Source organism: Phoca vitulina, unplaced genomic scaffold (assembly GCF_004348235.1).
Source record: "Phoca vitulina isolate PV1807 unplaced genomic scaffold, GSC_HSeal_1.0 scaffold4, whole genome shotgun sequence".
Classification (NCBI taxonomy): domain Eukaryota; kingdom Metazoa; phylum Chordata; class Mammalia; order Carnivora; family Phocidae; genus Phoca; species Phoca vitulina.
Window position 1 is genome coordinate 35319856 of NW_022589707.1, and position 12953 is coordinate 35332808.

Here is a 12953-nt window from a genome sequence, read left to right on the forward strand (position 1 = left end):
GCTGCTGTTTGCAGTAAAGATTGAAGGAGTTTTCTTCCGTAGGTACCACCTGTGACCCAAGCTTCTCTCACCATCTCTGTATTTCTCAGTAGTGCCTTTGGTTTTCATCCTGGTCACTGTAGCCCAGCTCAAAAGATTGGAGAATTTCAGGCTATCAGCAATGAATGGCTAAGTTTTTCTTATAAGTTAAGTGCCATATTTTTCCTGTATTGTGGTTCAAGAATAAATTCCCAAGAACTCCCCCTTGCCGTTACTGCAACTGAGAGTACAGCACAGGTTGAAATGCACCAAACAACCCATTCTGAAGGTCATTCACCACTGCTTCTTGTTAGCACTTAATACTTAAAAAAAATGTTTTTTGCATTTTCCCTACATTTTGATTCAAATTAAACTCATATCACAGCCATCTTGTTCCTAGAGCTCAGGAGTCCAAGCCTGTCTTAGGCTGGACCCTCCAGGAATCCCACCTGTCCACTCTCTTCTTTGACCTATAGAATAGGACTCTCTCCTTGATTATGTTTTCCTTTTTTTTTTTGTTTTGTTTTATTTATTTATTAGAGAGAGAGAGCAGAGGGAGGGGCAGAGGGAGAGGGAGAGAGAATCTGCAGCAGACTTCTAGCTGAGCACGAACCCGATGCTGGGCTCGATCTCAGGACCCGGAGATCATGACCTGAGCCGAAATCAAGAGTTGGACGCTCAACCTACTGAGCCAGCCAGGTGCCCCATGATTATGTTTTCCTTTTGAACATGACCCCTATCAGTTTAGGCTCTACCCATCTCTGTGAGAGTTCTCATTTCACAGATCATTTTTAAAGTTGAGAATATTTCACCATTCCCCCTCTAAGTGTGATGCATTCACACTTCAACTGTGCTGGACATTCCCCCAATCCACATTTAAACATCCTGATCCCAGATATTATCTTATGTCCTTATATCGTGCCCACAAGTGGTGTTTACATACCACTTATTTTTCAAAAACAATGTCCACAGACTTAAATCTGCAAAATACTTGAGACTTCACATTTATTACTGAATAGAGATAATTCTGGTCCATTTGCTGGGATGTATTTTTAAGCTCATAATATGGTATGATACTATACTATCACCTTAGTGAACTACAGAGGCTGCTGTGTAGAGGAAGGGTGGAACTCTAGAGAATCCCTTGGTGGCACTGATAACGGTATTTTCAAGTGGGCTTTATAGTGAGTTATTTTTATAATGGAATCTTATGGATATATAGATGTGTTAAACTTGCTGAAAGAAAACTCCAAATATGGGTTTTGTATCCCTATAGAGATTACTCTCGAATTTGCTGATGCCTTTTGGACTGGATAGTATGCTATTTCTATTGGTAAAATAATCGAAAGCGAGGAGCCACAGGAATTTTGCACACAGCTAATTCTGTCCCACCTGCACAGTTACTTACCTGTGATAGCCAGCTGAGTCACAAAGGTCATTCTTGACTTCCTCTTCCTCCTCCACATAGAGAACAGCACCATGGAGTTTCCAACAATGGTGAAAACAAACAGGATCCACAGAGTTATCAACTGCTCAGTCTGTGAGAAACAAAGCAACACAAAACCAGTGTACCAGTGAGAACCAGGGTACTTTACAGAACACAAGGCTCAGGCTTCGCTACTGGAATGTCTTCCTCCTGATCGCAAATCCTCACCTGTCAAAGCTCTACTCTCAAGAGAACAGAGACACAGTGGTCCTTACTTACATTGATGGCGGTGTAAATTGATGCAACCTTAAAAAAAAAATCTATTCGGAAATATATGCCAAGAAACAAAAGAATGTATATGTATTCTTTGGCCAAGCAATTGTTTTAAGTCTCTACGAAAGAATTCAAGGTGTGAAAAAGAATACTACAAAGATGTGGATATTTATTGTAAGAGTAAACTGGAAATTGTTTAAAGATAACAAGATAGTTAAGTAAATGAAGCACTTCAGTTCTGTGAACTATTATGTAGTTATTAACAATGGCAACCATGAAGATTATATAGCAACATTAAACATGCTTATACTATAACAGTAAGTGGAAAAACATGGTAAAATTATATATTGGGTATGATTATAACTGTGCAAAATTAATACATGTAGAAAAAAGACTGAAGTAGACTAAAATGCTAAGATTGGTTATTTTAGGGTAGTGTGATTATGGGTTATCCTACTCTTTTTCTTTTGACAGAATTTTATAATATAGTTAATACTGAAGTTTCACTGAGTAATACATAAATAGTAAATAATGGGAAAAAAAGCAGGAATGCTACTCATTTAAAATGCCAAGTCCTTTGTAGGAAGTTTTCCACGATTCCTTCAAATGGAGCTTTCCATCTGTTTAAAAATCCATGGCCCAGAATAAGCAGAGGCCCAGGGTGCTGGGACAGGCTGACCAAAGGGACAAAGCAGAGCGAGGCCATGGGTGAAGAGAATGGGGCCAAGGGTATTCAGAGGCAAGCTTGAAATCAAAAGCCAAGACACATTAGCCCAAAAGGTCTGGGCAGAATGCTGGTAAGAATGCACAAGTCTAATATTGGAATCTGAAGTGCTTCTCTTATTCGGTGGAGATAAGAATAGCCTGAAGATACCCATTGAGATGATAAAATTTCATGTGTCAACTTGGCTAGGTGATAATGACCACTTGCTTGGTCAAATAGTAGTGTACAATGTTGCTCTGAAGGTATTCTGTAGATGTGACTAATATCTACATTCAACTTGAGTTTAAATACAGCAGATAACCCTCAATAATATGGGTGGGACTCATCCAATGAGTTGAAAGCCTTAAGAGCAAAAGCTGAGGTTTCCCAGCAAGAATTCCTTGAGAAACATAGGAAACATGCCTGAGTTTCCAGCCGGCTGTCTCCTTTATGAATTTCAGACTTGTCAGGCCCATAATCACATGAGCAACTTTCTTAAAGCAAATATCTCTCTCTCTCTCTTGCCTCTCTCTGTCTCTGTTTCTGTATTCCTATTAGCTATTTTCTGTGGAGAACCTTAATATACTCTCTAACTATCTGAGACATCACAGTAGCACTTTTTCTTATATTAAATTAAAGTTATGCAATAACAGATGCATTAATTCTTCTTTAAAACCTTTACAATTCAGGGGTGCCTGGCTGGCTCAGTTGGTAGAGCATGTGACTCTTGATCTCGGAGTCATGAGTTCAAGCCCCATGTTGGGTGTAGAGATTACTTAAAAAAAACTATAACAATGCAGATAAAGCTCAAAGCCCCTTTGCCACCACTCTCTGTCTTAATCAACTCCTTTCTCCCAGAAGGTAAATATCATTTTGATTACATTATCTTTCCAATCCTTTGAAAAATACTTTATAAGTGGATGCATGTGTATACACACACACACCCACACACCCATAGCAAATAAACAGTATTGTGTGTGTGTGTGTGTGTGTGTGATTAGCAATTTGGTATTTACTATACTCTGTATATATTGTGCATATTGCTTTTTTTCGGTCAGCTGGAGAAATGGCTAAATAAAAGGTGATACTTTCATACAGTGCAGTAAAATATTTCAGTTAAAAGAAATGGATTAGATTTGCTAAAACAAAATATGTTGACAATATAGGGAAGATTCTAGACTGACGGAGGGGAGGGAGCTGGTGAGTGTACTAAGTCAGCTCCATACTCGAAGCCACTGTCCTCCCCAAGCATTTCCGGGGTTCCCTGGCGCTGCCAGGTGGAAACCTAAACCTGGTCTGCCAGGTTCCAGGGCTGGGGCAGTTTCTCATGATTTCTCCTCCAGCCCTATCCTTTCCAGAAGTCCAGGCTGAAGCTAGCATCTCCATGAGTCCTGTACTTTATCAAACTGATATTTTGGTTCTCCATCTCAGATTTACAGATGGGTTCCTGAGGCCCTGGGAAGAGGTCAGAGCCTTGAAACAGCAGAAGGTTGAAGTTAGGGGGCATTGCGGTAGTGTTGGGGGGCAGGGTGTGCAACTGGAGTGGGAGGACCACAGGGTTGATAACCTCTGCTACCTTGAAAGGCGCAGGTGGCAGATACCTCCAGCATGCTTACTAATCTCCCATTTGGAGGACAGTCTTTGCTCAGTGCCAGGTTCTATACTTTTTCTCTGGTCCTTTTTTGACCAGATGGGTCACCTTCTTCTGGAAGATTCATTTCTCTAGCAGTCTAGATATGGGTGGCATAGAGAAAGCATCGAGAATGGAAACTATTATGAAAAGGGCTAGTCTGAGTGGAGTGAGGGAGTGGTTTTAGTAAGAGGATTCTCTCCTTCTAGGTAGATGGACAGTTGTCAGGAGCAGATGCAGCAGGGGAGGCCTTTGATGTGCCAGAACGATGGTCCCCTTTCAGCAGCTGGAGTGCAGACGGTGGAGCATAAATAAGTGGTCTGAACTTGAAGGACCTGCCTGTTAAAACTTTAGAGCAACCTGGGGACCAACGTGAGAAACTAGGTGGCTTAGACATCTGTTGGCAGAAGGTCTCCCTGACAATGTGCTGCTGATGCCTGATAGAGTTAGGGGCCAGTGTGGGGGATGAGGCACCTATGTCCCCAGTATGGTCCTAATACAGTGTGCTGTCAGGGAGGGTGATGGGGTCCTGGGAGTGTTTATGGTTCAGGAAAAGATAAGGAGACCCTAGAGCAGGTGGTGTGGCAGATATGGGCATGCAAAGTCCTGTCAAGCCCTGTTGAGAATACAAATGAGAGACTGTCCAAGATTTTCTCCTGTTTCTTTCAGGAAATCTGTTTCACAGGGAGAAACATTTCAATGTCTTAACGTAATTTTTTTTCAAATTAGAGAACACTGTGTCGTGTCCAGCAAATTTTCTCAGCCTGGACGATGGTGGTGGTGGGGGGGTTATTTCCACACTTGTCCAGGACTCAGTTGATATCTGTTGAGCTCTTTCAGCCTCAGACGAAGAGGAAAGGGAAAAGTTAGAAGGTTTGTGAAGTTCCTTTGTCAGATTAGAAATCCAGATCTCCACAGTGAGTGGGCAGACAGAGAAGGAGGCATGGTACTCTGCTGGTGATGGTGGGGTGTCAGGAAGGTGGTGGATACAGTGCTGTTTTCCTTACTGAGACTGTCTTCACCAGCACCACCTACAGCTCTGCTCAGCGGCCCAGGCCCCTAGCAGGTTGAAAGCAGCTGGCCATGTCTCTTCCATGGAGTCTGTGGCATTCGGTGGACTTCCCACAGAAATCTGCCCCCACTCAGCCTCGTAATGGAATCCCCTGTGGCCGGTCTCCGCTCACTTCTTCTCCAGGGAGAGACTCTTACTTCAGATGAGAGAGTAAATGAGTCTCTCTGCTCTGCCCTCAGAACGTCTTAACTACTCTATACCTTATAGAAATTCCTCCAATTTTGCAGCAGGTGAGGTCAAACTTCCCTATTTTCTACTTCCGACACAGAACTTTTTTCAACTAAAATTATACCCTGAAGGCCTTCTGGATGAGAACTGGAAGGAGGAGGAGATTTAATCAACTGAACTCAGGTAAATTTGAACTAGAATTTTTTCCAGAATGTCTCTCTCCTCATGTTCTCCTTCCCTCACATAACTAACTGCCTGTGGTAAGTACAGTGAAGCCTCGTTGCCAGAAAAACAACACTGAAGTGGGTAAACGGTTTGCTTTTCACGTGGCACGTTGGTGATTATGCTGCTGGCACCGAAGCTCAGATTTCCAGAAATCAAGTTGCTCTGTAATGAAGGATACCTCTGGCCTCTCAGTGGGCACGGAGCGGCTGTGTTCTTCGTCTTTGTGCAGCACAATTCTGACCCAGGCATCCAATATCTTCAAAGTAGGCTTGGAGCTCAGATCTGCTCTGCTGGGAGCACAGAGTGACAAACACTGCAAATCAAATTATCCTGGTTAGATATATCAGTGAATTGGAAGTTGGGCCTCAGGAGGGCTGGCAGAGTCGGGTGTTAGCTTGGCTGGGCCTTTTTCTTAGAAGCTTGCAGTAACTGTGCTTTGGGCTGCAGACCCAAGGCTCTCTGTAAACAGGTCAGAGTCTATTCTCCTTGGGACTGGATGATGTCTATAGGGCAGGCTGAGCAGGACCTGTGAAATTAGGCCCCCTGCTTTATAGTTCTCTATTTGAAGACAATCTCACCTCAGAGGCTTCAGGAAATTGGAAGACAGAAGAAGCTCCCCACCCCCTTCTTGCTTTCTGGAGTCTTCCTACGAGCCATGTTTATTTATTTGTTTATTAATTCATTCACATTCAATTAATTGTCTATAGTATAAGGTGTTAGCACTACATCACGTAGAGTATATAAATTATACTCGGCCAAGTTTAAATCCTGTTTCATCAAGTAGTACAAGGGGCATTAAGTATGCAAACACTTACTTGTAGGATCATTTATTCATAGCGTTCTTACCCATGCACTCACAAACACACAGACACACACAAATCCCAGGGTAATACGAGGATTTGGAAAATTATGACAACGGGAATTGAGGAAGCAAGTTCAGAGGCATTTGAGTATTACAATCAGGTGAGTGATTTGTAGAAAAGTGGGTAGGCTTTGAAACCAGCCTGACTTGGGATCAGACTCTTTGCTACTCCCTAGATGTGTAATACATAGGTAAGGGATAACCTCGCTGAGTCTATTTTTTTTCATTTATAAAATGAAGATAAAGATAAAATCTGCCGCAGGACACTTGTGATGGATAGATTTGACAATGAAAATGCAAGACTTCTAGCTCAGTGCCAAAGTAGCTCGGTGCATAGTATATACACCATAAAAACTGGGTTTTCCCTGTCCTTAGTTTCACGTACTATGTATAGGTTTGAGGAGCGATTTATAAATAACTCACAACCTTTTCAGGACGATGCTTGAATTCACCCTGTTCCTCCTATTTTCAGTTCCAGTCTGTTGGTATTTCACCTGAGCCTAAAGGGCCCTCCACCCTTCCCCCAGGTAGGGAAGGTGTCCCAACACAGGTCTCAAAAAGCTATTGCAGAAATATAGTTGGGGATTAAATGCCCCCTAGTGGTCATGTGAGGCAAAATTCCAGCCAGATGCTCAATACTGAGTAGAAGTAATGGGTGAGTTTGAAATTTTTCAGTGACTAAAGACCACGGCATTTTCAACTTAGTTACATGGTTGTAGGCATGACTAATTGGTTTTCAACCTCAAAGTGATGAGGCCATTAGTGACGTCATCTCTCTGCAGAACAGAAAATGAAGACCTGGGATTTAGAAGGATGAATTACAGCATTCCCTGGATGCTGCTGGTGCTGCCACAGGGCTGATACTTGGGGTTTCGCTCTGTAGGATAGGCTTCCAGGGCCAAAAGGATGCCTCTGAGGGTGGGCATTAAGTCTAGGTCACCACTTCAGGCTCGCATTCCGTCTTCCCCATAGAAAGTGTTTAATAAATATCTGTTGGGTGGATATACAGTTAATGACAAGGGAACGGGTACTTATAAGTATCACAGAACAGGTTATCTGAAATGGGAATTATCTCAGGAAATACCAGACATTTAGTTGGGTGACACTAGCTAATGTTGGTTATGCCAGACTTGTCTGAGAGAAAAACACGATTTATCCAAATTCAAGGAATGGTGATCCTCTTTTCCGGAGGAGTCCTGGAAACTGGAATTAAAAGTGTAAAGTATCTTTAACAATTATAGGGTAAGTAGGAACTAATATTATTGGAGTGAATCCCATTAATCTAGCACCTGACTTACTTAGTTTGTCATATATAGTAGATGCTTAATAAGTGTTTGTTCTTGATTGATTGTCATGGACCAAACATTTGAGAAGCTTTACATATTGCTCACAGGTATCACAAACTGACGATTGAGATGTCACTGTCCCAAACTTTATACATAAGGAAATGGGGTTCGTGGAATATGTGGTTCATAAGCAATGTAGGTGGGCTGTGAACATAGCTTACTTGACTGTAAAGTCCCTGCCCTACTTACTAGAGTGGTTTTCTGTTCCAATTTGGGGTCAGGATTGGTGAAGCTGACTCATTTACTTTCAATTTTCATTCATTTTCCTCTGACCCAGAGCTTGTCTGAAGCTGGGTTTCTGGGGCTGGGTCAGTTTCATGACTGTGTCCAGTAGGACTGAGTGTGTAAGGTCAATGCTCCATATGTGTTTGGATGGATGGACACTGGAGCAGTGGAAGGTGCCCACACAACTGTAGTCATAAATATCACACAAGATGCAGCTGCATCATCTGTCCCAGGAATCACAGAACTTTCTGTACCGCTTACATTTTCATGGCTCATTTTATGATTATTGTTATTTTTGTGATGTTGAAGATGAATCTCTCGAACACAGGAAAGAGCAAATATATCTTACTTCCCAAGAGAGGAAATGAAATCTCAGAGAGGTTATGATTCAGCCTCAGTTCTCAGGGAGCAGCCGGCAAAGAAACTCTGCTCTCCTGTCACTGAGACTCATATGCCACCCGTCATTCACAGCACACAGACTCTGAGGCTGCTCAAAGCTCTATTAATTTGCTTAGGTAAGCTGCAAATATCCAAAGCAAAGATCTGAAAATGTCTAATTCCACTGAGGCTGAATCACCACGCAATGCAGGGAGCACACAATTCAAAGCGAGGCAGGTAGGAGCAGACTACAAAGCTTTGGATTCCTGAAGCTGCTTAATTAGACTTGAGGAATGAGATCCACTGAGGGCTCTAGAAACCCCTGGGCAGTAACCATTTTTGCATGGTTGGGAACCTCTCATTTGGGAGGTTGTCCCACCTTCTCCCTATTTCTCACTCCACCCGCTGCTTCAGGGACACTGCCAGGGAATGGTCGACTAGAAGGCTCGGAGGTAAGACTGGGCTTGCTGCAGAGCACATACTTTGGCTTCACCCCCACCACCGCCTCCTCCTAATGATGCCCCTTTTGAGAATCTGCAATTTCACCACCTTCCCAGTAACCATCTGGGAGACACCCGTGCAAATACAGTTGAATTACTGTCAAGTCATCTGTCTGCATTCACCTTTTCAAACTATTTTACCTAGAACTATGGGAATTCCATGTAGGATTACCCAGGATAACCTTCATTTCTAGTACTCAGTTATCAATTATGAAAAAAAATATATAACAAGACTTCTAAAATAATTACTATTGCAAAAAAAGAAAATTATATAAAGCTACATATAAGTCTGGATGTTAATTCAAGTTTCAAATTTTTTGTATGGCTTTTCATATCATTTTAACAAGGGGCCCAGGACAGGGATGTAGGTTGCACTCTCTGACTAGGAGCTGGTGGGATTAACTGACAGGAGACCTCCTGCTTGAAGAATCAAGAATGTGAATGGGATGGAAGGTATTGTCACAGCCCAGGTCTGTTGAGGTTGACAGCATGGCCATGGACCAAGCCAGTCCCAAAGAGTTATGGACCTAGAGTCATTCTGTGAACTCCCATGTAGTATATCTGGGGGAGAGGCATTTGCCCTGAGGGGAGAACCTTGGCATCTATCTATCTATCTATCTATCTATCTACCTATCCATCTATATGTTGGTATAGAAGTGATACTCAGACCAAAAGTGGAAAACTGGCCTTGAAATCATGTTGTTTTGAATATACATGTACTGGTTTTCATTCTGTATAATCAAGTTCAACAAACATTTACTGAGAATCTAGTTCTAAACTTCAACATAGGTTGGGGATAGAAGGAAGGCTAAGACAAGGAGCTCATGGTCTGATGGTGGAGGCATAAATGTAAAAAATAAAAATTTACTGTGAGCTACGATAATGGAGATTTTGTAGAACTCCAAATAAGGGACATGCAGTAGAACTTTAGGAAAGGCTGGTCATGGTTGGTCAAAACATGTATCTTGGAGAAATTAATATGTGAATTGAGTCTGAAAAAATTAGTAGACATAGCCTAGGAAAGAGTAGGGTGCCTGGCAATAATATAAGTGAAGGCAGAGGTTGAAAACTTTCAGGTCAGTGAGGACAGATAAGGGCCACTCAGGAACATTAAGTGTGGTCACAGAGCAATGAAAGGCTTAATTATGAGAAATTGGACCTGTGTCCTGAAAACCAACTATTTCAAATGGGCAAGGTCCATCCTAGGTGTCTGTCCTGAGTTAGGAGAACTTGCTACCAAAAGAAGAAAAGAATTCCCCATCAGCAACCTTCTCTAGTTGTCTTCATTGCTTCAACTGCCTTTGCCGTACCTCTCAACACCATCACGAGTAACAGAAGACAACAATTTTATCTTCTTCAAACTGGGACTGCACAGGGAAGTGATTCACCGCCTAACATTTATTTCTCAGTTTAGCCTCTAGGACATATTAAATAACTGCATCAGCTCTTTCTATTCTAACCAGAAAGGGTTACTTATTGGTCTGGAGTGTTTTATCATTACTGCCATGGGTTATATTTCATGTTTAATTTGCAATGTTAATTTCCCACTGCCTAATTGTTCTCATTTCAATCAGGGTTTGGTGCACGAGACTGCATTTGGATGGGACTGTCTGATTCAGCTTTTTGGGTACTAGTGAATCTTTGAATTCTACCTGCAACAGAAATGCCAGTGCCCCACATTCATTTCAGTGTGAGTCCCTTTTTGTGATTCATTCTTGGATCACAAGAGGACCTCTAGATTAATCACAAATAGGGTGTATTGGAAGTTTTGGGCAATTAAATTCTGGGATTCCATCTGAATTCCCATAATATACCAGACCACAGATATTAGAAATCATCTGAAAACCCACTGGGCTGCAAGTTCAGGTAGTAATTAATGTTTGTTGAACAAACGAATGGAGCTCCTCCTATGTACCAAGAACTGAGATTAACATTTGAATTTGCTATTTGAGCTCTAGACTCTTGAAATAGAAAACTAACATTTGGATAAATTAGGTCCAAATCTCTACAACATAGTAGAAACTGAATAATTACTATGTAATAAAAATACCAAAAAACTATTCTTCCTGATGATCTACATAACTAAAAAAATAAGCTGCCAGGGGATGCCTGGGTGGCTCAGTCAGGTAAGTGACCAACTCTTGGTTTTGGCTCAGGTCATGATCTCAGGATGGTGGGATCCAGTCCCAAGACGGGATCCATGCTCAGCATGGAGTCTCCCTGAGGTTCCTTCTCTCCGTCTTCTCCTCCTCCTGCTCACATGTGAGCGCGTTCTCTCCCTATTTCTAAATAAATAAATAAATAAATAAATAAATAAATAAATAAATACAATCTTAAAATTCTATTTAAAAAAAAGCCTCCAGGAATTTGTTTTCTGTTCTAGGGGTACTAATAAATGGGAGAAAGTGTCCAAGGAATCTTTCTCCCTGGGACCCCATTGCAGTACAGACTCTGAGGACTTCAATCTGTACTTTCCAGTCCATCCAGGAGGCTCACAATCAAGTAGCTAAAAGAAACCAGGAGGAGTTAAGCAAACAAAGAGCAGGAGCGGACGTGAAGCCAGGTTATGGAATAGATGAGAATGGGTAGCGGGAAGGGGCATGAAAGGCGCTTAGGACAAGGATTCCATGGAGATCATCCTGAACTCTTGGTGACTTCATTTTCAGGGCACCTAAGTTGGGTGGTTGGTCAGGAGAGTCTAAATGGCTAATTGTTAATTTGCACCCAATTCATATAACTGGTAGTCTGCCTTGGTTTCCATTTGTCCTTTGGTTCCCTTGCCTGCATTTCTGGGTCTCCTACATGTTCTCTGAGTCTTGCAAGCCTCCCCTGCCCAGGGTAGGACCCTAGTCCCTCCACCTCTCGCCAGTCATTCCATGGGAGCCTATCTGAGGCCTACAGGTGCAACCATCTGCTTAGCTGCGAGCATCACCCTCACCTGAACCTCTTGGATTTTGATGGGGTTGGCGACATCACCTTGGGCCTATGCTCAGGAGCCTCAGTTACCCCAGCAGGGACCTGTCCCCTAGAGACTGATCCTCTAGGCTGATGCCTGCCTCTGTCTAAACCACCTTCCTACTATTCTCTACTTGCCATGGAAGTCTAAACACACTTTGTGGTTCAGCCCATCCCAATGATGATAGAAAAATGATGCAAATGATTGGAAAAGTCGATTTTCAAAGAAACAGATAACTCCCAGGTCGCGTGCGTAATTCAGGAATCACTAACAAAATCTCAACTGGGGGCTGGAGTGGGGAAAAATTACAAGGGGAGCGATATGGGAAAATGGAGAAATAAAGAAATGGGGGAATTTACTAAATTCCTGAATCCAACTGTGGCTCTGAAAGTGCGTAACCATAATTATTTAAAGACCACATCCCTCTCCCCCCACACCTGGGTCATTACTAGAGAGATGCTGGCAGCTCCCCAGACCTTTTCATGTGTGAGGCTCAGGGGCCAGGACATTCTCTGGAACTCCTCCTCCCACTGTTTGGCATATGCTACTGTCACAAAGTTGTCTTGCTTTCAGATGGCTTTTAGAACCTCCCTTGAGGTTTCTCTGCAGAAAAAAATCGATCCTTTCATTTGCTCTTATGGAAATGTAACAATTTTCTCAGTTTCTGCTTCCCTTTAAATTTTTATTTTTAGGGGCGCCTGGGTGGCTCAGTCATTGAGCGTCTGCCTTCGTCTCCGGTTGTGATCCCAGGGTCCTGGGATTGAGCCCCGCATCAGGCTCCCTGCTCGGCGGGAAGCCTGATTCTCCCTCTCCCACTCCCCCTGCTTGTGTTCCTTCTCTCGCTGTGTCTCTCTCTGTCAAATAAATAAATAAAACCTTTTTAAAAAAATTTTATTTTAAAACTTAGGAAGTTTTTGCTCATCTCAAAATCAGTCTGATAATTATACTTTTTTTCTAGCTCTTTTGTAAAAACTTAGTTCCAAAATACAACTGAAATTGACCTTACAACCTCACGTGATGTAAGAATCATCACCCACCCACCGACCCTCTATTTTTATTGCCAAAATACGCATTCCCTCTTACTGATTTTTGCAGTTTCTTTGTAGTATTAAGTTCATTTATGTACAAGAATTTTATTTTCAGGGCAAACCATTTGTTATTATTGATCTGT

At 42.3% G+C, this 12953-nt stretch overlaps 1 protein-coding gene across 1 annotated transcript in view; it reads right to left on the reverse strand.

The window, feature by feature from the left end:
- The window catches only part of NPSR1 (neuropeptide S receptor 1), a 146213-nt gene that overhangs the window by 117950 nt on the left and 15310 nt on the right, over nucleotides 1-12953 (reverse strand). Inside the window, 1 exon segment of the mRNA XM_032401196.1 lies at nucleotides 1427-1556. Coding sequence (XP_032257087.1) covers nucleotides 1427-1556 — 130 coding nt within the window.